The sequence below is a fragment of the Nomascus leucogenys genome, chromosome 9 (genome assembly GCF_006542625.1).
Source record: "Nomascus leucogenys isolate Asia chromosome 9, Asia_NLE_v1, whole genome shotgun sequence".
NCBI classification, from domain to species: domain Eukaryota; kingdom Metazoa; phylum Chordata; class Mammalia; order Primates; family Hylobatidae; genus Nomascus; species Nomascus leucogenys.
In genome coordinates this window covers 103,787,450-103,812,707 of record NC_044389.1, presented here as the reverse complement: position 1 = coordinate 103,812,707, position 25,258 = coordinate 103,787,450, and the positions used below count along the sequence as shown (strand labels likewise).

Below are 25,258 nucleotides of genomic sequence, written 5' to 3'. Positions count from 1 at the left end.
GCATGAGGGCAAGCGTTAAACAGAAACAGGACATCACCATACAGTGTCAAGACATCATCCACAGATTACCTGCTAACTGAAAAGATTTTTTTTATTAAAAAAACCTTTATTTTAAAACAAAAAGATATGATTATCATCATCGAACTCAGCATCTCCAAAATTAAGAAAACAGTAGTCACTGTGGGACTCCTGTCTAATCTAAATCTTATTAAACTGCTACATCTAGCTTCTAGTTTGCTGAAACTACACAGAACACCAGAAAAGAAAAACCAGACAACTCCTGAGTGTGGGACATTCCACAGAACAGCGGGACAGTGTCATTCAGAGGAAAACAAAAGGTAGGGTGAAGAGGAGGGAAGAGGAAAGGAGTACTGCTCCCTGTCAAGCGACTTAAGCCTGTAAGACAAATACAAAATGTAGCCCTGACTAAGTGCTGGTGAGAAAAACAGCTTAAAAGGCAGCCTAAGGGACAACTGGAAATATTCCCACATGGAGCTGGCATAAGATGATTCTGAGGAGTCACACTGTAGTCACACTGTTACACTTGTTAGTGTAGCAATGGCACTTTGGTTGGCTGGGGGAAGGTCCTTGTTTCTTGGCTACAGAGACAAGTATTTGAGCTGAAGTATCCTGATGTCCTTATTTTCACTTTAAAATTGTTCAAATAAGCTGGGCAATGGGAACCTGGGAGAAAGTCATTATACATTTCCTTACTTCTGAATATGTTCGAACAGTTTCACAACAAAAAAGTTATAAAAAATGTTTCAACAGCACCTACAAAACATACAGAAATAAAATAAAGTTACAAAAATGCTAACAATAGTTAAATCTATGAGGTGGGCATATGGGTGATCATTTGCAATTTTTACATCATATTTCTCTGTATTTTTGATAGTTTTCATAAGTAAAATTAAAAGAAAAGATGCCAAACCCACATACAAAAACCCCCACAAAACTCCTCTTCACACAAATCTAGTCAATGAAAACCAAAAATTTAAATGGTAGACAGTGTAGACTATAACAATGATAAAAAACTACATGTTAAAAAAACATAGACATGAATACAGCAAAAGAAAAGACATGCCTTTCAAAACTTTTACAAACCACCCCCATACTATGAAATAAATAAATTAAGCATTTGACTTATTATTATTATTATTTTTTCAAGACGGGGTCTTGCTCTGTCACCTAGGCTGGAGTGCAGTGGTGCGATCTTGACTCACTGCAGGCTCTGTCTCCCGGGTTCAAGCAATCCTCCTGCCTCAGCCTCCCGAGTAGTTGGGATTACAGGTGCCTGCCACCACGCCCCGCTAATTTTTGTATTTTTAGTAGAGACAGGGTTTCATCATGTTGGCCAGGCTGATCTCGAGCCCCTAACCTCAAGTGATCTGCCCGCCTTGGCCTCCCAAAGTGTTGGGATTACACACGTGAGCCACTGTACCCAGCCAAGCATTTGACTTTATGGAAAAAAGAAGAAATAAACTAAGAAAATCAGAATTAACTAATTCAAGAGCTGATTCTTGATACAAGCCAATTACTAAAGACTAAATTCTGGATAATTTTATCAAAGAGTGGGAGAAGGTACAAAGAAAGTGAGAAATGAAAATGTAGGATTGTTACAGATATAAAGATAAAAGAACCATAAGAGATTGCTTTGCAAAACCTTACATAAATATATTAAGAAACTAGAAATGAATAGCTTTCTAGGAAAATATAAATGACCAAATGACCCACATTGACCTTAGAAGATAAAACAAATCAAAACATTAACCCCCAAAACAATTATATGAGATGGAAATAGTTTCACAAATATATTTTTGGGCTGTTAAGGAATAATTTTAATTTCTGTAAAAGTTCCAGAACACAGAGAAAGAAGGAAGGCGTCCACATTATGAGGACAGTGTAACCTGACAACACACAAACGTTTTGGTTAACTGCAACGAAATCTCAGGGATAACCATTTAAAATGTTAAGTAAAATATTAGAGAGTATAAATCAGCAGTACTATAAACGAATAATTTATAACAACCAAGTAAAGTTTATCCAAGAATTGCAATGAATTGTTCACCACTAGGAAGTATATTAACAAAATTATTAACGTGAAAAGGTTTTAAAGGGAAAAAATGATTAACTTATGTTCAAAAGGCATTAAAAAAACTGAGCAAGCACTTTAATTTTTCAAGAAAACTTAAAAACAATAATAGCTGAATACTTTCTAGCTATTCTCTAAAAAAGAGATAGGATGCATGAATACTGAAAAGTAAGAGGAAGAACTATTATTTGTTGAAGATAAGATTGTGTATCTTAAATCTTAGAAAACCTAAGATAATTGATCAAATATATTGGCTACAAAAATATTATTAAAAGGATACCGAGAGTTTTCCTAATCAGTTAGAAAGAAATGGAAGAAAAGCTTCAACTTGCAATAGCAATAAAAGATACAATTATCCCCCGTAGGACGTGGCACCCCTGCCTTCACTCTGTTAGGGTCTCCTCTGCAGAGCCCCTGCTTAGGCTCCAACACCAGTGGCAGCAGCGATGTCCACACACCTGAGGCTGTGGGGAAATGGCAGGTCTGTAGCACACCTAGGGTTGTCCAGTGACCACCTGCTGACAGCCACGTTTCATATGGTACACGTGTGGGGGGCAGAATGTGAGACCAGAAATGTCTCACAGTCACATGAAGAAAACAAACCTCAACAACTATAAAATAAAAGCTTTTACTTATTTCTAACTCAATTTTTAAAACACCAATTTTCTCTCAAAAATCCTTAATGTCAGTGTAATCTCAATATTAATAAAACACTGTATCTGAATACCACTAAAATACTAGTGGATTCTTTTTTGTAACTTGACAAAATAATACAAAGTAATGAGGGGACATTTGCCCTAATAGATATTCAAAGTGTAACTGGAGGCCAGATACTCCTGTAATCCTAGCACTTTGGGAGGCTGAGGTGGGCAGATTGCTTGAGTCCAGGAGTCTGAGACCAGCCTGGGCAACATGGCAAAACCCTGCCTCTACAAAAAATAGTAAAGTTACCCAGGAATGGTGGCATGTGCCTGTAGTCCCAGCCACCTGGGGAGACTGAGGTGGGAGGATCACTTGAGCCGGGAGGTCAAGGCTGCAGTGAGCCATGATTGCGCCATTACACTCCAGCCTGGGCAACAGAGTGAGACCCTGTGTCATATTTAAAAAGTGTAACTGGAAAAGCAGAGAGCAATGGAACAGAATAGAGTGTCAAAATGTAATTTAATAAATGCCACTAATCCACATGACTAATGGTTTGGAAAACAAGCAGAGCTGAGTTCTTATTCTGTAACAAAAAGTAAATTCTAGATGAGCTAAAGATTTCATCATACTCAATTATATCTCAATGAAGTTGTACCCATAAGCATTAAAAATATATAAATGTTAGAAGAGAAATATGGGTACTTAAGAAAAAACACTTCATCCAGCATGTGGAAAATTCTTTACAAAAAACACAAAAGCAAGAAGCCACAGGGAAAGCTGTATGGAAGGCATCTGCAACACATAATAAACTGGCCAGTCTCCTTAACAAGAACCTGTATGAACAGACCAATAGAAAAATGGGCAACAGATGAACGGGGACGTTCACAGAAAAAGAAAGAAGGATGACCCAAAGATATCAAGAAAGATACTCAAAGAACTACCAATCAGAACAACAATGGAAGACTCTATCCAATCAGTAAACATTTTAAAATGTAACAGCACCATGTGTTCATGTGGGCCTAGGAAAACAGGCGTCATTGCACATGACTCGGGGGAGTTCACACTGCCACATTATGTAAGGAGTCAAAAGGAAGTGGCATGTTCATGTAGGTTTTGTTTTGTTTTGTTTTGAGTCGGCGTCTCGCTCTGTCGCCCAGGCTGGAGCGCAGTGGCGCGATCTCGGCTCACTGCAAGCTCCGCCTCCCGGGTTCACGCCATTCTCCTGCCTCAGCTTCCTGAGTAGCTGGGACTACAGGGGCCTGCCACCACGCCCGGCTAATTTGTTATATTTTTATTAGAAACGGGGTTTCACCGTGTTAGCCAGGATGGTCTTGATCTCCTGACCTCGTGATCTGCCCTCCTCGGCCTCCTAAAGTGCTGGGATTACAGGGGTGAGCCACTGTGCCCGGCCTCATGTAGGTTTTTAAAAGGATAGATGTGACATGGAAATTTCTTGGTATGATGTTCATTTAATTATCTTAGTGTTCCATATACAGTTCACAACAATTTAAAGAGAATGAGAGGCAGGCGATGAAAGGCAGATGGTCGTGCTAGAAAATGTAGAGATGCCTTATCCATTCTACCTTCACTGCCAGTATGATCAGAGCATGATTCTGCCACTATTTATTCCTCCTCTTTTCTCCCCTGCCCCATTCTCTGTCCCCATTCTATCATTTCCTGGTAAAATGATCTTACAGATTACTACTACTAGGTTTCCCTATCTGTACAATGTAGATGAGCACTTTTATGAGTTATCTGTAGAGATTAAATGAGACAGCACCTGTGGTATGTGGCACACAGTAAATATCCAATAAATATTAGCTGCTAATTAGATGCTAAGTCACCATCATCGCAATTCATGACACAGGTTTTGAATTATCTCATGTTTAAATAGTTCTATATTTTTTCCTCTATATTTGACTTTTACTAAAATTTGCCTTGACCTCTTTTTAGGAGGAGGCAAGATATTTAAAAATAAATGATAGTAGAATTAAATAAATAAATAAAAATAAATGGTGGTAGAAAACGGATGTCATTACACTGAACAGGAGAGGGCTGACCTCACCTAACAAAGGCAACGCTCCACAAGGCCTAGGCCCACACCCCATTACTGCTGCGAGGGTTGCTTCCTAGGAACCTGGATGACCTTGAGCAAACCTTGGAGCAGTGCTGATTAGACCCTTCTCAATTAAGTAAATAAAAGCGAACATCTTGGTTTTTATCAAAAGGAAAAATGTATTTTCCATGAAAGTACTGCTTGTCCTTCTGTACAGACACAGCCAACTTGACACACTGATGAGGAAACGCCATCTACCTCACCTCTACCTGAGGGCATACATAACTGACTTTCTTTACTTTTCATCTCTCGCCTGTGACCTTCCACTTCCCTAGCCTCTTACTACACTCATCCACTGCAACAAAGGTAAGAAAGAAGAAAAGCAAAAGTAACTTTTTCTCAAGACATACATGGTCAAGTACTATCTGGTCGAAACTTTGAAAGTTATTCCTCCTGTGATCTTTCGACATTTTCATTTTCTTCCCTCCCTGCACTCCCCTCCTTCTGCCCCTCTCCCATTTACCCTACAGCTAGCTCTAGTAATGCCCCATTCACCCTCTGTTATCATTCTCGTACAATCTAGCTCTCCAGTGCACACCCTGAGAGCTTGCTCTCATCTTTCTCTTCAGTTCTTAAATCCCCAGCAAAGTAGTACCTAGCAGAAAACCTATTAGTAGGTGCTGAAAAATGTCTTACAATAAGTGAATAAAATATATTATCTATACTGCAGCATACTACAAAGAGCCCTGGGCTAGTAGTCAGAAAAACTGGCCTCCAGTCTCAGTAATGCTATTTGGTGGTTCTGTGGCTTCATATTTAAGCCACTTAGGCACTTAAGTATCCATTTCCTCATCTATAAGATGGGGCTTTTACTTGCTCTACTTACTATTGTATATGGTTTCACAAAATGAGATGAAGAAAGCAAAAAAAGCTTATTGTCACGCTAGTTTAAAGCACCATGGCTACTTCTGTCAAACAACAGTATTTGCCAACCAAACTTCTAAATGTAAGCAGGAATAGTACAGTCATCTATTAGGAGAGGCAGATTTAATTACTATGTTTACTTGCCTTTCCCCAAAATAAGGAAAAAGCCAAAGCAGCTGAGCTGGTAAGGCGTTCATCCACGTTATGTCATCACAAGTATAATGCTTACACTGTGGGCAAGAAACAGCCCACGTTAATTATGCCATGTCTTCCAATCTTAATTATAATGTAGATATAAAGTATTGGGGTAATTCTTACCAGGTTCTGGAAGGTCTAACTTTGCCCGCTTTAGTTCTGCCATAGAAATCTGAAGTTGCTCTATCACAAAATCATCTTCAAAGAAAAAATCCTTTGCCAGGGTCTCCTGAAAAAATTCTACAAGTTCTTCCATGGACAATTTCATTAGATGTTCTAAGAAAGGATAAGAGAAATGAAATGCCGAGTCAATAGCTACTTTAGGTAGGAAGATATTCTATTATATTCAGGTGTAGTGTAAAAGGGCATTAAAAAGGGCACAAACATTATACTACTTACATATGGCATTGAGGACATCATTAAAACTCAGTAAGACAAAAATATTCCCTGATATTAAAGCAGCCACAGAGAAAAGCAGGAAAGTTTACTGGGAGAAAGGATGGGAGGATAATACTGGCTAATACTTCCTCATTGGAATAACCACACCTAGGCATTAGTATTACCCCAGGGCAAGAGCTTCTTAGAGACAGACACAGAACGACTACCTCAGCCGGCATGAGGCCTTTCTCTTTTATTGATATGGAGCTCCAACAAGCCCCATTTTTAAGTCTGCATTTCTTACTGTTTCAGAATTTCCCAGAACATCTGGATTATTAATTTTGTGAGTTTTATTTCTACTTATGAAATTCATTTTCTTGGAAAAAGACATTCAAATTAAATATGAACCCAAAGCAGAAAGTAAAAATCTGCTCATTACATAATACCCTACATAATACACCTCATTACATAATACCCTACAGGTAGATCCGGGCATTTACAAGTATTTATGTATATCAATTGAAGAATCCAAATTATACTTTTCAAGTTATTCCCCTTTTCGCTTTTTTTCCCATTCAATAATGTATCACTGATATCTCTCATTTCAACAAATATGATTTTACATCATCAACAGCTATAAAAGAGTGTACTATATGTATGCATTGTAATTTACTTAATCAGTCTTCTAGTAATGGCCATTTAGGTGGTTTTTGATTTTTTACTATTTAAAACCACTGTGTGATGAACCTCCAGTAACAACGTATTTTTAAGACAATCAGTAAGAAAAAAAACAAAAAGGAAGGAAAAAATTTCTTATGAGCTTTAGCCAACTATTGGTTAATATGCCCAGAAAGAGTTTTTCTTTTTTAATTGGCTAATGACAAATTGTATATATCTGTGATAGACAATATGTTTTGATATATGTATACACTGTGGAATGACTAAGTCAAGCTAATTGACACATCATTACCTCACATACTTATCTTTTTGTAGTGAGAACATTTAAGATGTACTCTCAGCAATTTTCAAGTATACTGTACATTATTATAAATTATAGTCACCATGCTGTATGATAGCTCTCCAGAACTTATTCCTCCTGTCTAACTGAAACTTGAACCAGCATCTCCTCCCATCCCGCAGCCACCCTTCCATTTCGGAAGCTTTATATGGTGGAGACGGAACTTCATGTAAGTCTCTAACCAAGAAAAACACACAGCAGCAGATTTGTCCACAGCTCACTTAGTCTAATGATACGGTAGCATGTAAAGTAGTTGCTATGCTTAACGTTTATTTATAAGGGTGAAGAAACTTTTTACTTGTCAAAATTAAGCAAGGGTCATATAAGTAGAACAATTTAAGAAGCAGATGAGAGCTACAAAGAAATATATTATGTTTTTACTTCCTCATTCTTGAGGGAACATTAAGCTAACATCTCTTAATAAAAACTGTACTTCTGTTCTCTATTTTGATCCCTTAACAATCCAGAAAGAAAGTGGGCGGGGGAGGATGGGGGAGGGAGAGGGGGAGAGACAGAGACAGAGAGGGGGAGAGGGGAAGAGGGGGAGAAGGGGAGAAGGGGAAAGGGGGAGAGGCAGAGACAGAGAGGGGGAGAGGGGAAGAGGGGGAGAAGGGGAGAAGGGGAAAGGGGTAGGGAGGGAGGGAGGGAGGGAGAGAGGTGGGGGTTGGGGAGGCAAAAGGCGGTGTCGGGGCAGGTGCGGGGAGGAAGGAAAAGAGATTTCACGAGATCAGATGACAGACCTGAATCCTGGAAGACAATTCATAGTCAATTGTTTTGTTCTGGTGCATTAGTTGGGGAAATGAGTATAAAGGAAGTGAACCACAACAATTCTGAGTCCTTTTCTTGAAAAAACTAAACATAACAAAAGTGCTTTTAAAGGGCATTTTCATTCCTATCTGAAGTATGGATAATCTGGCACTCCTGCAGTCCATGCCTTTTCAAGTAAGCAACCAACCAATCTTATAGTAAAGTCCGTAACATGTACTTAGAACAATGCCAAGCACAGCAGAGAGAAAAACTATAAACAAGACCCTGTGCACTCAGTTAGTTTATAATTTAATTGGGAAGCAGAACAAATCATTCAAGAATAACCTAAGAGAGTTGCGTGCACAATGAACATGAAACTATGTGGTATGACCTAGATAAGAAGTACGTGTACATATGAAGCTCTAGAGCTTTCAATGATTTTTTCTGCATAGCTACAAGAGAAGTCACAGAATTTTTAAGGCTGAATTGAGACTTTAAAGATGAATAAGGTTCTTCATGAAAAAAATCTCATTTCTTTATTTTAAAGTAAGGCATAACATATCAAATTTATAGAGCCCTTAAAATATATTGCAACTGAAGACTAAAAATTCTCCAGTTTTTTGTTTTTTTTTTAATCTTGCTGCATTTATCTGCCTATAGACACTGGCTGAACTTGCCCCAGAGGCCATAATCCACTGAGGTAGAGAAGTGGGTCTGTGTGCTCCCACCTACAGTTCAGCAGGCTGCTATTCTCCTTGGATGAAGGAAACAGTAATAGAAAACGTTCTCTCCAGCCCCTTGAACTAAGGGGCCTGGTTTCTTTGGTCTTCCTTCTCTTACCACAAACTTGAGATTCAGACTGATGAAAAGGACAAGGGATCCCAGTGGAAACAAATACTTAACGAAAAATATTACTAGTGAAACCAACTAACTGCATTCTATAAAAGTGTGAAAATAACACTGATATAAACAGAAAAGAACCAAAGACCTTTGCAGTGAAGTAAGCTTCTAGTCATGAGAAAGAACTTACAAAAGTACATTACCAATTGATGGTAATTTCTCCACTGATTTTCAGAAAAAATTTAAACCACTATTAAAAGACAATGAATTTGAAGTAGGGTGGGGAATGAGAAATCAAGGTTAAATAAGCCTCAATTTTTGATGAAATTTTAGAGTTTAAGAATTTTCTTACTTTTGTGTAATTTTAAGATTGTGTAAGACATAGCAGTAAGAACTCGTTCTCCTTCAAAGATGTAGATATCCCATATTCTGAGGTTTAGTGTAAAGGGAGTCTATAATTAAAAGCAAAACAAAACAAAAATAAGGTTAACAGCTTCCCCTCACCTTGTATTTATAATTTTATGACTGAGTTTTGTAAATAAATACTTACACGATCAAGGAAACACTGAAAAAACCATTTCATTGTGTAAAAACTTGTGTAGATTTCTTGAGAATCCTGAAAAAACAAAGAGCTCACAATTTCTGGATTGTAGCAAACTAAATTTAACAAAATAATACTAAGGAAAGCTGTTGGATGCAGCTATCAAAGCTAAACACATTTACTTCTCAAAATCACTCCAAGAATAAATTCCTCTTATGACAGGACTGTAATACAACACTTAGACTCTCTTTAATATATTTTACAGTGAGCTATCTTTGTTTTACTAAACTACTGTGTTTTATAGTAAGGCATATATATACAGTTCACTAACAACGAGTTTCTATGACCCTGAAAAAATACTTTCTGTACAATGAAGAAACCTCCAAAACAACTAGGAGATCCCATATCTTTAAATTATCACATTGTTTGTATTATTAGTTTCAAAGAAGTTCAAATCCCTCAGTAAGAACTGTGATAGCCTATCAATATTAAATTTTACAAATCTAATGTTTTGTAAACAACTGGGAATTATAACTGCATAGTAAATGAAGTGGATGACACTATAAATTAATAAGGTAATTGGACCAAAGACAATTTAATTATCCCAGCTTTTTTTGGGCGGGGGTAGGTGGGTGTAAGTCAGTGTCACATCTACCTACCAAGTGTTGCTTAAGCTTGGACAGAAATTTGTTCAGTATTTTTTCATGATGTTCTTGAAACCTCAAGAGTTTAGGAAAACCTTGGACAAAAAAGCCTAGAATACAAACATAAAAACAGCACTTCATAAACAATACCAACAAAACCCTCCAATCTTAAAACGCAACATCTTTCATTTGTAACTGTCAAAAATAAAAAGAAACATCCAGTAGTTACCAAAATATTTTTTCTCCCTACCCAGGAAATAACTGTATATAAGCTTTGGGTATTGAAACTTTTAGCCTAGGATTTGTTTGCTAAAGATCTTCTATAACTTTGTATTTTTGAATTTAAAGGGAAACCTTCAAAAAAAAGGACACTGAAGACATTTATCAAGATTATCTGTTCTTTTAAGATATTGGGCCATATCTTAAATGCATATATTTTTAATATATTATTCCAACCCTGACTAGTTATTTTGTTTTACTCTTAATACGTTAAGTAACAATTTATTACTTTTTTTCAGGCTTACTCTAAGAATTTCATTAGTATAAAGTTTCCAAAGTTTTAAATCGCTTTTTAATCCTTTCCTAAAAAGCTATATTTAACATCTGCTAAAAATACAGGCACTAGATGATCAATGTTGTATCAAAAATGGTACTTTATCCCGCGACTATACAATATAATCCATATCTAAGAAGTAACAAATTACAAATGGTTAGCATTTTGTGTATTTAACTCATTGAACTTTACATCTATTTTTCTTCATAATATTCTATACAATCCATTAAAAAGAAAGTCCACTCAACAGACTTGATGATTCTTCTACATTAGGATCCAACCTGGGTTCCGTGCAACTCTGAAAGACGTTAACAGACGTTCTATGCTTTTGAAAAAGAAACCAGAGGACACATTTATATCCTCCTTAGATACTCATGAGGCATTTTAGCTTATTAATGTTCTTGCCTTTTAGACTTAATAAAACTTGTTTTTCTTTCACTCAGTCTCCCACACTCATGTGATCATGGAGTCCATTTTCCCCCCAGAAAGTCTGTTGCCCCAAAATGAAACTCCATTCCACCAAGAACCTGAGGCACACACTATTGGGCAATGGTGCTTTATCATCTACTGGGCAGAATTATTTCTTAACTAGTTCTCAGTTTTCTAGGGTGTGTGTAAAAATTTCCAGAGACAGAGATTCTATTCCTCCTTTAGTAATATTTTTCAGTGAAATGGTTTCATTAAAAAAAAAAAAATCCATATCTATCAGTGCCATTTTCATGGTCAATGTGATAGGAATGGAAGTTGAAAAAATTTCAAGAAAAGTCTGATTTTGAAAAAGTCAATAAAGTTCAGTAATAACTAGCTCAAGAATGCTAAGAAACCTAACAGTTCTTCATTTTCCACTGATGTTCCAGATCTCATATTTTATGTTTTCAGCCTTAGCTTCGATTCCATACATTTATAAGTGAAACCACCTTCACACTGGAAATGCAAAGTACTGAGGTAACCCTTTGTTGTAACATTTCATAGGCAGACATAGAAACAAACATCTCTAAGGGTAAGTGTAAACTTACCCTTAATAATGAGCCAAACTGCATGCTAAGTGTAAATGTTAGGATAGTAGAATATTGTTTTATAGGTTAGTCTAGTGACAATAATTGCTGAAGGTAAGCTATCAAATAGGTTTAAAAGAAATGACCATTTCCTAAAATTGGACAGCCTTGCACATAATTACACACCACTTAAATTTGCATTCTATTGTACCTCAAGACAGATCAGCAACACAATCCCAAGGGAAAGCAAAATAAAGACTGACAGGGAAGAGCGGCTTTCTTCAAGATGCCTTTTGGAATGATATTGCCTACTGGATGGCAACTCAATATAATAACATGTCTTACTTTTAGAGTCTATTTACTAGATGCAAAGTGCCCAGACCCAGTTACCATGTAGATGATATTTGTTAAGTAATTGGCAAGGAACACTAAGGGAGAAAGACAAATGCAAACACATACATACCCCCCTCACTCTTACATACACACATAATATCCTCACATGGTCAGAGTGTGACACTTCACAAACCATGGGCTATAGAAAGTCATAATTTTGAAAATATTAAAACAGTACGTTAAATATATAGCAGGTTCCCCACCACACAATGCTTATTCACAAACTGAACTTGGAAGATCCATTCTTAGAATAACTAGTGTTAAAATTATTTTAAATTTGATATTAATACTTAGAATAACTAGTGTTAAAAATTATTTAAATTTGATGGCACTGGGAAAATAATTTTGCAATATATGAACAAATGCCACTTTTATTTCCAAGACAAGTTGTGATCTAAGGGTAGGGCTGTAGCTCACACCTGTAATCCCAGTATTTTGGGAGGCTGAGGCAGGAGGTTCACTTAAGTCCAGGAGACTGAGAGCAGCCTAGTCAACATAAGGAGACCTCATCTCTACAAAAAAATTAAAAAAATTAGCCAGGCATGGAGGCACATGCCTGTGTGGTTCCAGATACTAGAGAGGCTAATGAGGCAGGAGGATGGCTTGATTCCAGGTCAAGACTGCAATGAGTCACAATCACGCCACTGCACTCCAGCCTGGGTGACACAGCAAGACCCTGTCTCAACAGTTGTAATCTAAACTCTCTGAAATAAAGTCCATTGCTTAATTTGGCAAAAACAAGGAAACAGTTATTATAAACGGGGTTAACTTGAAAACCAAAAAATCAGCGGGTTCTGAGATACAAAATAATCGAGTGCCTAGAACACGTTATCAACCTTTTATTTAAAGTGGAACCAATTTTATGCGAAAAAAACTAAAAACTACACTTGAAATATAAAACTACTTAATTACTACCTTTCCTTTAAAAACCTAAGTGTCGTTTCTCAATTATGGTTTTTTTGACAAGGTGTTATACATCACAATATCCAGTCAATGGTAAACATTTCACTGAAATAATTTCATGACCATCTAAAAGTTTTGATTAAAAGCATCTTTTATTTCTCCAAATAATATACCTGTTCTTAAATTCCTCCAAACCTAAATTAGTTTCTTTTGACCAAGGGCAAGTAAGGAAGAAATTTAAAATGCCAGCAATATACCTTGGAGTAAAGACAAAGGAAAATAAATGTAAATGTTTTAGAAAAGTTCAATAATGAAAAATGAAAGAAGAAACTAGTAAAAAATACTAATGAACTCAACGAGCCCTGAAACATTAAATTTGTTGTATGTAACTCATGTGAGCATCTTTGGTTTTGTTTTAATCTACCTTTTTCCCTACCTTGATTGTTTAGATAAAGCACAGGGTTTTCTTACCATGCATGGCATGTTTAGGGCCTGAGAAGAGTTTGACCAGGGCCCAGAAGGCGTCTTCCTCGTTCATATACATGAGGAGTAAAGCTGTGATCTGGCTCATCCCCTGACAATACCCGACTTCCTGGGGAGTGAAGGGGAACACAGAAGCTGGGGAGTTTAGTCGAATTACGTGCATATGTACAGAGAAAAAGCTACTCTATAAAAACCAGAAAATGCCTACACACATCGTTTAATGGTCCATTCTAGACACAAATACTATACTCTTTACAGTATTACGCCACATAAGAGAATAAAATTGTACTCAAAAATAAACGTACAAGTACAGACAAAGTCTAAATTGCTGCATATTTTTATTGGACTCTGCTCAATACTGTCACACTGTCTTTAAAGAGGGTTAATATTTATTTCACTTTATTTATGATTCTTAGCTCACTATTCCTCTTCTTTGCTCAGTTGCTGGCAAAGTCTCCCCTCCTACAATACCCAGTATGCTGTCATGTCTCCTCTAGATTTCTGAACCCTTAAGCAGACACATTTTGGGATGCCCATGCACAGTCTATGCCTCCTCTCTAAGAAATACCCACTCTCCCCATAGTCCCTGCTTATGATGTGGCCTTAGAGATTCATGCTTTTGCCACAGAAACCACAGCTAATGGACCAGAAGAGAATAGCTGACCCCAGGAGAACAGTTAGTTGGTTGCACTGACTCATCAGACACTCTCTCCAGGAAATGTGAACAAAGAACAAAGCCAGAGACTGTAATCAGATGGGGGTATATGCTGGAACAGAATGCTCACACTGAGTCTGTGGGTGCAATCTGAGCCACAGTATAACTGGCCAGTATGCAAAGAAAGCAACCTGGAAAGAGAAACAGTGAACTCAAGAGTTCACAGAGATCATCTGAGATACTGAGTGGCCCCCAGAATGGGAGAGATGGAGGGTGCAGCTTTCCTTCTCACCAGACGCTTCCCACCTTCCAGCCCCAATTCCGGTGAGGCCCAACTAGTGCTTCCTTCCTATGAGATGTCCCTTTAATAACCCCTTTTTAACTTTTCCTAGTTTGAGTGAATTTCTGGTCTTATAATTTAAAGGTTTTAACTACAATAGAAATTATACATCCCAAGGTTCAAAGGTCCTCCCTGGGACCTAGTCAGCAAGTATTCATTTAACACCCACATTAAAGTCCAACACAAATTAATCTATCCCAGATTATCTTCTCCCCCAACAATGCTGAATGCCTTAAGAACAGCATGTCTATTACCAAAGAGTTTAGCCTCCTCCTGGGGATAGCCAGTAAGGGCATAGTTATCTTGTTTGGACCTCACCTAACAGATAAAAGTGATTGTGAAAGGTAACCTCCCAAGAGCAAAGACAGTTATAAAAAGCCAAACAAAAATTAACCAAGCCACCCACTTCCCGTCCTTCTACCCTGTATAAATAAAACAAAACAACACAGAACATTACAAAGCAAAACAATATGAAGGGGAGAGAAAAGGTGAGACTCACTGGCGTACTGTGGTCATATTTAGGTTATTCCACTTCAGAATCAGCTCTGCTCTAAGGCCCTAGGGTTATCACAGGGTTTCAGCTTAAAAAGATCCACAGAACTAAAGAGACTGTGGAGACCACCTAGCTCTGAGATGCAGAAATGTGCCACAGGGCCCTGTTAGGTAGGGAGTGCCTCAGAATACAACTCAAAGACCTTGGGCAGGCAGGCACCAACTTACCGTATTATAAATAGAATAGGCAGCAAGAACATGGAATAAGGATTGTTGCCTAGAGAAAAAAATTTACATTAAATACAAGTTAGTAATTTCACATATTTTAAAAATTACAAACTGAAAAAAAAAAAACAAAGACTGACTGAAAACAGATAATCCAGATAAAATTACTAATGTAATAAATTATCCCAAGTTCAAATTCAAACAACACTCTAAAAAGTCTAAATTCAAGACTAGATAATATTCATTCTGAAAGGATTTATACCAAGAAAACACAAAAGACCAAAATTCCTAAAATTTATTGCCCTCTTTTGCTGATCTATCTCACTTTGAGACCCTTCTGATAGAAGCTGCTGGCTTGACAGAATGGTGGAACGGCCTTTTGAAGGCTCAGTGACATTGCCAGCAAGGTACAATACCCTACAAGGCTGGGGTGATGTCCTTGGGATGCTGAATATGCTCCATATCAGGCTCCACTTCAAGGTGCTGTTTTTCCCATAGCCAGGATTCAGGGATCCAAGATTCAAAGGCTGGAAGTAGGAGTGGCTCCACTCATCATTCTCTCTAGAGATCTACTAGCAAAGCATCTGCTTCTTGCCCCTGCAAGCTTGGGTTCTGCTGGTCTAGAGATTTTAGTTCCAAAAGGAGGAATGCTTCCACCATGAGACATAACAGTGATTCCACTGACCCAGAAGCTGAAACTGCCACCCAACCACTTTGGGCCCCTTATGCCTCTGAACCAACAGGCAAAGAAGGACATGGCGGTGTGGGCTGGGGGGATTATCCTGATTACTAAGGGGAACATGGGCTGCTATGACACAACAGACACAAGGAGGAGTCCATCTGGAATGCAGGAGAACACTTGGGGCATCTCTTACTAATATTACTGAGCCCTGTGATGAAAGTCAATGGAAAACTACTAATTCAGGCAGAACGGCTAGGTCCAGATTTTCAGTAAGGAAGGTTTGAGTCATCCCTCTAGGTAAGGAACCACAACCATCTGAGGTGCTTGCTGAGGGCAAAGGGAATATGGAATGGGCAGTGAAACGGGGCATTATAAATACCACCTGTGACCACAAGACCAGTCACAGAAATGACTGCTACAATTGTTATGAGTATTTCTTCCTTATTTTGTGGTAAATATGCTTGTATATATACCAACAAATATTTTCTTCCTCCCTCTCTTTTCCCTTATCATCCAACGTAAGGTATCTTAATAATAGTCAACTTTACACCATAGTATCCTGTAACAGTGTAAGTTACAGGATACTAAAGCAGAAGTATGCTCATCTCCCAAGGACTTGGCATCCTCATGCAGGGAAAGAATTAGCACATTTCAGTTGTGAGCAGAATAGTGGTATCATGTTAGGTGGAAGGATGACTTGGTTACTATCTTACTTGGAAATTAAGAATGGTTTAAGGTGGTGTGTGTGAGTGCCAAGTTGACAAGGCTGGACTGCACTGGTTGGCTTTGGGTGTCAACTTGGCTAAACAACAATCCCCAGATATCCAAAACACTGATCTAGGTGTCACTGGGAACATATTTTGTAGATTGATAAAAATCCATAATCTGTTAACTTTAAGTAGGAGAGATCATCCTAGAAGATCTGGGCAGGCCTCATTCAATCCGTTGAAAGGCCACAAGGGCAGATTTGAGGCTTTCCTGAAGAAGAAACTCTGCCTGTGGCCAGAAGCTTCAGCTCATGCCCGAGGCCCAGACTGTCCTTTCCAATGGCCTGCCCGGTGGATTTTGGCCTTGCCTAATCAGCCCCGACAGCTGGAGAAGCCAATACCTTGAAAGGTCCTAACATGTATCTCCTATTGGTTTCTGTTTCCTGGTTAGACTCTCTGACTGATACAGAGATCAGCAAAACTGTACTTTTCATTTATAAGTTGTCATAGCAATGATATATCAATTCATTAATATCTCATTTCATTTCATTTCCCTTTTTTTAAAAAAAAGTTTCATTTATGCATGGGGGTCAAGGTTATAGAGATATATTTATCACTGACAAAGTTTTTACACACTCTGTCATTCTTCTATGACTTCTAATAAAAGTATCTACCATATTTCTAAGAATTCCCAGATTATAAAAGGAGTCTTTACCAATTTTATAGCACGTGCTATGTCAAAAGTTAAAAAATTTAAGTTCAATTAGATCTTAAGTTTCACACAACACGGACGCTAATGATCTGCAAAAGCTTAAACCTTTAGGACCTAAATCGAAATTACAGTCTATAAAGGCATTCTAATTTTAAGTTAATAAAGACTACTTATAAATGCGATTAACATTTCATAATATTAAACTTTACTTACTTAACACCATATCTGTCTCTAAACATAATGTGGTCCCGAAATGTGCGGTTGACATCCAGGTCTATTTGTCTGATGTCAGGTGAACAGCCCCGTGCTCTGTGTTTTAATTTCTGAAGAGAAAAAGAGAGAGGAGAACAGATTTTTATGGAAATTCGTTGTTGAAAAGTCTATGACAAATAATAATTCTCATTAAAAAGTTTTTGGTTTAAAAAAATCATTCAATGGTTAAAAAATCAAAACCATATATATAAAAAGGTAACAACAGAAACTTTCCCTCCCCTCCATTCCCCCATTTCTCCTACTCCCTGCTTCCCCCTCTTCCCCTACCTTCCTTCCCTTCCATCCTGTCTATCTAGTTAGATATTAATTTAGGATAGAGAACTTTTCAGAGTTGGCATTACTGAACTATGTGAAAGCTCTTCATGGCTGAGCCATGCAGTCTATTATGATTTCTTGTTTCTTTCCAGGATGATGCTTTTGTTTTCCTTGAAGCTAATCATTGCCTTTTTTCTCAATTTGCTTCGTTTCCCACCTAATTCAATCCCAAACTCACTATAAATGGTATAATCTCCTCAGGTGATGTTCCAGTAGAGTAGGTGTTCCACCAGCTTCATCTTGCTGTCTGCTGCTCCTGCCTGTGCGGCCTGACCTCTGGGTCTGCTCCTGCCTGTACAGCCTGACCTCTGGGCCTGCTCCTGCCTGTGCGGCCTGACCTCTGGGCCTGCTACACAGCTCAGGCCTTGGAGCCTCCCTTCTCCACCTGCTGGGGTGGTTTTCTCTCATGTTGGGCCCCGTTTCCCAGTCTCATATCTTTCTTTCTCGGGTTTTTCCCTTGCTCTGCAGGAACACACTCTTTAGTAGCTCCTGTGAAAGGCTGTATGGAAGATAAAGTTTTTGAAACTTTGAATACCTGATCATTCTACCCTCTTATTTAAGTGTTTGGCTGCTTTAGAATTCTAAGTTGGAAAATATTTTTGCTCAAAAGGCACAGCTTCACTGTCTTCTGGCTTTCAGTGTTGCTATTCTAATTTGTGTTTCTTTATGTGCAATTTGCGTTTTCTCTCTAGAAGCTTGTAGGAGTTTCTCTCTCCATGTTTTGAAACTTCACATTTCAGTACTGGGTTTGGATCTATTTTTATCCACAGGGTTGGGCACTTAGTGAATCCTTCCAATTTTAAAAACTCCCACCCAAATCTTTCAGCTCTCAGACATCTTCAACAATTCATTTGTCAATTTCTTCATCTTCCCCTCCCTCCATTCCCATTTTCTTTTTCTGAAATTCTTATTATTACAGTCTGGGAACTCCTAGGCTATCATCTAATTTTCTTGTATTTTTCTGTATTATTTTACATCTCTTTGCTTGTATAACTGACATTCTGGGAATTTCTTCAATTGTCATTTTCAATTAAGTTTTTCATTTCTAATATTTTTTATATTCATAAGCTCTGTTGTTTTTGAGTGTTCCTTTTTATAGCATTCTATACTTGTTTTATGGATGCAGTATCTATTTTTCTCTGAAGATACTAAAAATAGTTTTTTAGATTCTCTTCTTTACACTGTAATCTGTTTCTTACAAGCCGCTTTCTTCATTTGCTTCCACTTGTCTTTCATGTTAGCTCCCTTCTTCAAATGAACAGCGATACTTCGTTTTCTGCTTTTGTTTAAAAGTGGGACACAAAAAAGCTGCATGCCTGGGTGAGGCTTCCTGACTGTGATCCTGCTCGTGGAGGGATGTGGCCAAGCAGTTGGACTGGGGTTCCCTGAAGTCAGTACCTTTGGGGTTATTTTCTTATGCTGATCACATCCCCCAGAGAAGGCTCTTCCAATCTCCTGTCAGGAAGACAAGCACCTGGCTGCCAGTGATCTGGGAGGTGAGTTGAGGAAAAAGGCTGGACTGTCCAAAATTTAAACTACTCAACTCCTCTGCTTTCATGACAGCAGCTCACCCTCAGCAAGGTCTGCGTTTTCCCCAGTCCAGAGGCCCTCTGTTTCATCCTTGCCAAATAACAAACCTCCAATCTTGGGCCAGCACTGAGGGGGCTAAGGAGCTCTAACTGCTTCTGAAACAGACTTTCAACCACTTCTGTGTTTAGCTTCACCTCCACTTCCAGAGGTTCCTGCAGTTGGCAACTACCAAGACTTATGGAGATTCTGAGCTATTAATCAGGTTGCTTCTCCAATTCCCACTGCCAGCCTAGGATTTAGCTTCCTCAGGTTTGCTAAGTTTACTAAATGTCTGTCTGCATTCTCATTTTCCAAAACTGGTAGCTGTTAAGCATCTCCCATTTTCTCATTTCTGTGGGTTTGCCTTTTTATAATAAAAACTCTGCTGTCAATTTAGTGGCATTTCAAGGGAAAGGGAGCTAAATGAGTATGTTGAATCTCCCATGTTTAAACAGATGGGAGGTTAAAATTTAACCATGTTTAATATAAATAAGAATTTATAGACATATGTTATATTGACCCATTTACCATGGGTAATACGGACTTCTGCTTGAATCAATTCCAATAAATATGTATAAAAACATAACTGTTCCCAACTTCAGCTAAAAGTGGAAAGAAGGCTATCTGGGCATGTCTAGAATAAGGCTATCTGGGCGTGTCTAGAATAAGGCTATTTGGGCATGTCTAGAATAAGTATGTGTATGTGAAGTGTTTTATGAGTCTGTGTATTTTTGTGTATTGAAGCTCAGAGAAGGGGCTTCTGCAGCTTTTTAAAACAGGAAGAGCAGCCACAATATGTTTCAGAATTCTCAAGACAGATGAAGACATTTAGAGTATTAGAATCATATGGCCACTAAAATATTATCGTATATTATTTCTGAAAAAGGTGGTTCAGAAGATATTATAAAAATTTAGCTTGAAAAATAAATCTGTACATATGTGTTCTCTTCCATCTTTTTTTTTTTTTTTTTTTTTTTTTTTAAAGATAATGGGCAAGGCCAGGTGCGGTGGCTCACGCCTGTAATCCCAGCACTTTGGGAGGGTGAGGCAGGGAGATCACAAGGTCAGGGGATGGAGACCATCCTGGTTAACATGGTGAAACCCCGTCTCTACTAAAAATATGAAAAAAGAATAGCCAGGCGTGGTGGCAGGTGCCTGTAGTCCCAGCTACTCAGGAGGCTGAGGCAGGAGAATGGCGTGGACCCAGGAGGCAGAGCTTGCAGTGAGCAGAGATGGCGCCACTGCACTCCAGCCTGGGCGACAGAGCGCGACTCCGTCTCAAAAAAAAAAAAAAAAAAAATTGTTCTACAGGCCTCCTTGTAAAAGATGAGATGTCAAAACACAGGAAGAAAATGTTTGACAAGACATGATAAAAGAAAATGCCTTAAAATAAAAGTTAATAGGAAGGCAAAAAAGACCCAAACGTATCTATAGTATCAGTTCCTCCAGAGGACAAGAAAATCCATCATAAAAAAGGCCTCATGATGGAAGAAAAGCCCGGGTAAGTATGTAAAAAATAATAGGTCAGAAATATTATTTATGTCCTAAAATGTTTATAAGCTAATGCATGGAATGCAGGAATCAAACGTATTTTTTACTCCTGAATGAAAAGAGGTAAACAATTTCTACAGTTACCTTTGAGATTAGGTGGGCTGAGATCCACAAGTGTCACAGTAATATAAAAATAAACATTTTATTTTTAAAAATGGGATCAAATGAACCCATAAACCTGAGGGCAGAAGTACAGTGGGAAGCATTTAGATAAAAAAATTAGCATTATTGGCCAGGCACAGTGGCTCACACCTGTAATCCCAGCACTTTGGGAGGCCAAGGCGGGTGGATCACGAGGTCAGGGAGTTCAAGACTAGCCTGGCCAACATGGTGAAACGCCATCTCTACTAAAAATACAAAAATTGGCCGGGTGTGGTGGTGGGCACCTGTAATCCCAGTTACTCGGTAGGCTGAAGCAGAGAACTACTTGAACCTAGGAGGTGGAGGTTGCAGTGAGCCGAGATCACACCACGACACTCCAGCCTGGGCAACAGAGTGACACTCCGTCTCAAAAAAAAAAAAATTAGGATTATCGTGAGTTTGGGCCTACGAGATTACTGAGCCACACTAAGGCTGTGGATGAGGCTGTTTTCCACTATGGTCTGATCCTATACCATCTGTAAGGTACACTGCTAAATGCAAGACAGAAAAATAAAAATGAGATAAAATAAGAGGAAAACATATTAGATGAGAGTAGCCAAGACAGCTTGGATTGTAAATCCTACCCCTGCCACTTGCTAACCTTGGGGTGAAAAGTCACTTAGCCTCACTAAGCTCAGTTTCCTCATGTGTAAGATAAATATAATAATGACAAAACCTGCAGCTTGGCATGGTTCCAGGAATTAAATGAGGTTAACTCCCATAGAGCACTTAGACATAAAAGTACTCAAACAATGTCAGCTTTCCTCATGGTAAAGTAGGTACTTTAGTTTAAAATACAGCAATATGAAGCTTCAAGTTAAAACTAATCAGATCCAAATTGGAGGGAGATCAGGGAAGGTCTTTGTAATGTGCTTTGAAATTCACCAATCTTTTTCCTTCCTGTGGAAAACAAAGCCCCACCAAGACACCTCCTACTCCATGAAGTCTTCCTGGACCATAAAGGTGATTTCTTGTCTTACCCTCTTTTCAACTCCTACTTTTAGAGTATTTATCACAGACTATTATTAAATATTTCTATGCAACTATGTCTCCTCCAACGTAGAAGAAAAGATTCTTGCCACTGTACATATTCATCTTCATACGTTCTTCAATACCACCCACAGAGCTTTATGGGGACAAGAAAGGACAAACAGGCCACCAGAGGAACTTGAAGGACTGAATGCTGATAATATGCTGGGTCCAAATAATTTCACCCATCTGAGAAAAGTCTCAGCAGATTAACAGAAGGTTGTAGTTTTATTCCTACTGAAGTTCCAGTTCGTGGAGGATGTGTGGAGAGAGAGAGAAAGAGTGGATGAGAAAGGAAAAAAAAGTTGGCTAAATAATGATGCTGGGGGAAACTCAAATAGCAAAAATAATATTGATGACAGTGTTGAAAATTATAGGCTTGAAGGTACTGGCAGGCAAGTCATTCTTTTGTTGTAGTTGCTGTCAGTTTTTACTAAATGGTTCTCTTGTATTAACTGGCCATCTGATAATTTTATTCTACATAGAAAAAGTCTAAAATATAACTGAAAACTAGAGTCCTATTAGCAGGCAAGCTGGGTTGAATAGTGTCCCTCCAAAACTCATGTCCACCAAGAACCTGTGACTGTGACCTCATCTGGAAACGGGGCCTCTGCCGGGGTAATCAAGTTAAGATGAGGTCATCCTGGATGAGGGTGGAAGCTACATGCAGTAACTATTGTCCCTATCAGGTAAGACACACATTCACAGGAGGGAGGACAGCCAGGTGATAAGGAAGACAGGGATGGAGCAATGCCAAGATGCGTTAAGGATGGCAGGCCACCATCAGAGGCTGGAAGAGGCCAGGAAGGTTGCCTCCCTAGAGCCCTGAGAGAAAGTGTTGTCCTGATGACATCTTAATTTTGGACTTCTGTCCTCAAGAACAGTGAGTGAGAGAGTTCTGTTGTTTTAAGCCACTTCGTTTGTGGTACTTAGTTTGTGGTACTTGGTTACAGCAGCCCTAGGAAATGAATACAGCATGTAAATAAAGTGCTTTTTTTTCTTTCATTTTCTACTTTCATTATTTAAACAAATACTGACAGAGCACCTACCGTATGGCAGGCACACTGTACTAGGTGCTGAGGTTATATTTTATATTATGTTCTCTCAGACATCATGTCCTTTGCCGGGACATGGATGGAGTTGGAAGCCATTATCCTCAGCAAACTAACGCAAGAACAGAAAACCAAATACTGCATGTTCTCACTTATAAGCGGGAGCTGAATGATGAGACTACATGGGCACATGAGGAGGAACAAAACATAGTGGGGCCTGTCAGCGAGGGGTGGAGGTGGGAGGGAGAGCATCAGGAAGAATAGCCAATGGGTGCTAAGGCTTAATACCTAGGTAATGGGATGATCTATGCAGCAGACCACCATGGCACACATTTACCTCTGTAACAAATCTGCAAGTCCTGCGCACGTGTACCCCTGAACTTAAATCAAAGTTGAAGGGAAAAAAAAAAGTGTTGACTCCCCGCTAAAAAATAGCAATTTTTATTTTTTCCCATTTATTCCGCATTAATTTTTTGTACATATTTTCTAAGGAACATAGTTCAAAATCTATGGGTCTAAGATTCTTAGATGTAAATCTCTTACTCCTTTCAAAGGTTAATAGAAAATTTAGGTTCAGAAAGGGTATAGCTACAAGATGACAAGGAGATACATTTAAAGCACTACCTAATTTAAGAAAAAAATTATTACTCAGTCAAAAGTTTAACTTATTAATAAATAATAAAACCTAGAGATACCCTAATAATCTTGGGGCAAAGTCATCTCTTTTTCATGCTAGAAGAAAAGAATTGTACACAGCAGGTGTTGGTTAAACTGAATTCTGCTGCTCTTTCCCACCAACTCTCAAAGTGATGCCACAAATCTCTTCATAACACTATGTGGCAAACAAGCAGCTATAATTAGGTGTTAGTCCATTTCCATGCAACCATGTCCCAACACTGATCATTTAATTACTTTAATTGATCATTTATGTATTTGAAAAGCACTTGATACTTATTGATACAGACAATATTTTTACTGAAGTATCTATTTAAAATTTAAGAAGTATTTTGCAATCAAGAAAACAAACAGACCTCCGAAACCTCCAATGCAATATAATTTTAAGTGATCATATGAATATCTTATGTCACCTTGAATGCTAAAAGAAATGGATTTTACTTTTTAATTTCAAAATAACGAGTTAACTTTAGCTACTCACACTATACAGGTCCCTTGTTTCTTCTTTCATTTTAGGGATCTCAAGAAGGAGGGCCCAGACTTCACCTCTGAGCTGGAGTGGTATTCCTTTGTAAATTCGCCTATGAAACTTATTAAAAGAAAAAGAAACTGAAGGTTACAAACTAACAAAAACTTAGACTAGTCTCTACAGTCAATCTTGCTAATATTTGTTAGCACTGTATTTTCAAAGCATCTATGGCAATTAATTAATACATGGCACATTGAGATACTGTCATCTCTATTTTTAAGATTCTAACAGGGAAACACAGACAAAGGAGAGAGTATAACAAGAAATTGTTAAGAAGGCCCAATGCATTAGAATGTTCAGGCCATTACGGAAGTGTCCTTTAAGTGGTACGAAAGCAGTCAGTGCTCTTTCTAAAGGTGTGAACATCTGATTTACACAGTCCCTGATGGTATAATTAACTTCTTACACACTTTCTTCCTAAAAGATGTTCCACACAACCTAAAAGATGTTCCAAACAGCAAAAAGGTTGTCTTGTCCCCAAAATATCCTCATGGAACGTAGAGTGCTGTCTAACTCCTAATCTCTTTCCTGCCACCTTTTCACGGGTCTCTCTAGAAGATACCAAGCTTCTCCTCATCTATCTGAAAACTCGGTTAATCCTACCAGCAATCTTCAGTGTTCTCTCTCTCTCACTCTCATTCCCCCTCCCCCGCCCTTTCTCCTTCTTTTCTCTCCTCTTTTCACTTCTTGCTATTTTTTCAGGAAAACTTTTTTCTTTTTCTTAAATGACATTGATGCTATCTGATAAGACAAAAACAACAATAAATCTTCATCAAGGAAAGACATCACTTTTGAATGAAATTAGGCATGAAACATTGGTATCATCAACTCCCTCCATCCTTGAAAGTGTACTGCTATTGCCCTAAGAATCTTTTTTTTTTTTTTTTTTTTTTTCTTTATGAGATGG

The 25,258-nt window shown here is 38.2% G+C and overlaps 1 protein-coding gene across 2 annotated transcripts in view; it reads right to left on the bottom strand.

Annotated features, from left to right (window-relative positions):
• The window catches only part of USP6NL (USP6 N-terminal like), a 151,581-nt gene that overhangs the window by 16,739 nt on the left and 109,584 nt on the right, over positions 1-25,258 (bottom strand). For both annotated transcript variants that reach the window (XM_003257632.4, XM_030819307.1), the window contains 8 exons: positions 24,304-24,411; positions 17,431-17,540; positions 15,120-15,168; positions 13,393-13,513; positions 10,093-10,187; positions 9,443-9,508; positions 9,245-9,344; positions 6,033-6,185 (listed from right to left, as the gene is read on the bottom strand). In XM_003257632.4, coding sequence (XP_003257680.1) covers positions 6,033-6,185; positions 9,245-9,344; positions 9,443-9,508; positions 10,093-10,187; positions 13,393-13,513; positions 15,120-15,168; positions 17,431-17,540; positions 24,304-24,411 — 802 coding nt within the window. The remainder of the gene's footprint in view (positions 1-6,032; positions 6,186-9,244; positions 9,345-9,442; positions 9,509-10,092; positions 10,188-13,392; positions 13,514-15,119; positions 15,169-17,430; positions 17,541-24,303; positions 24,412-25,258) is intronic.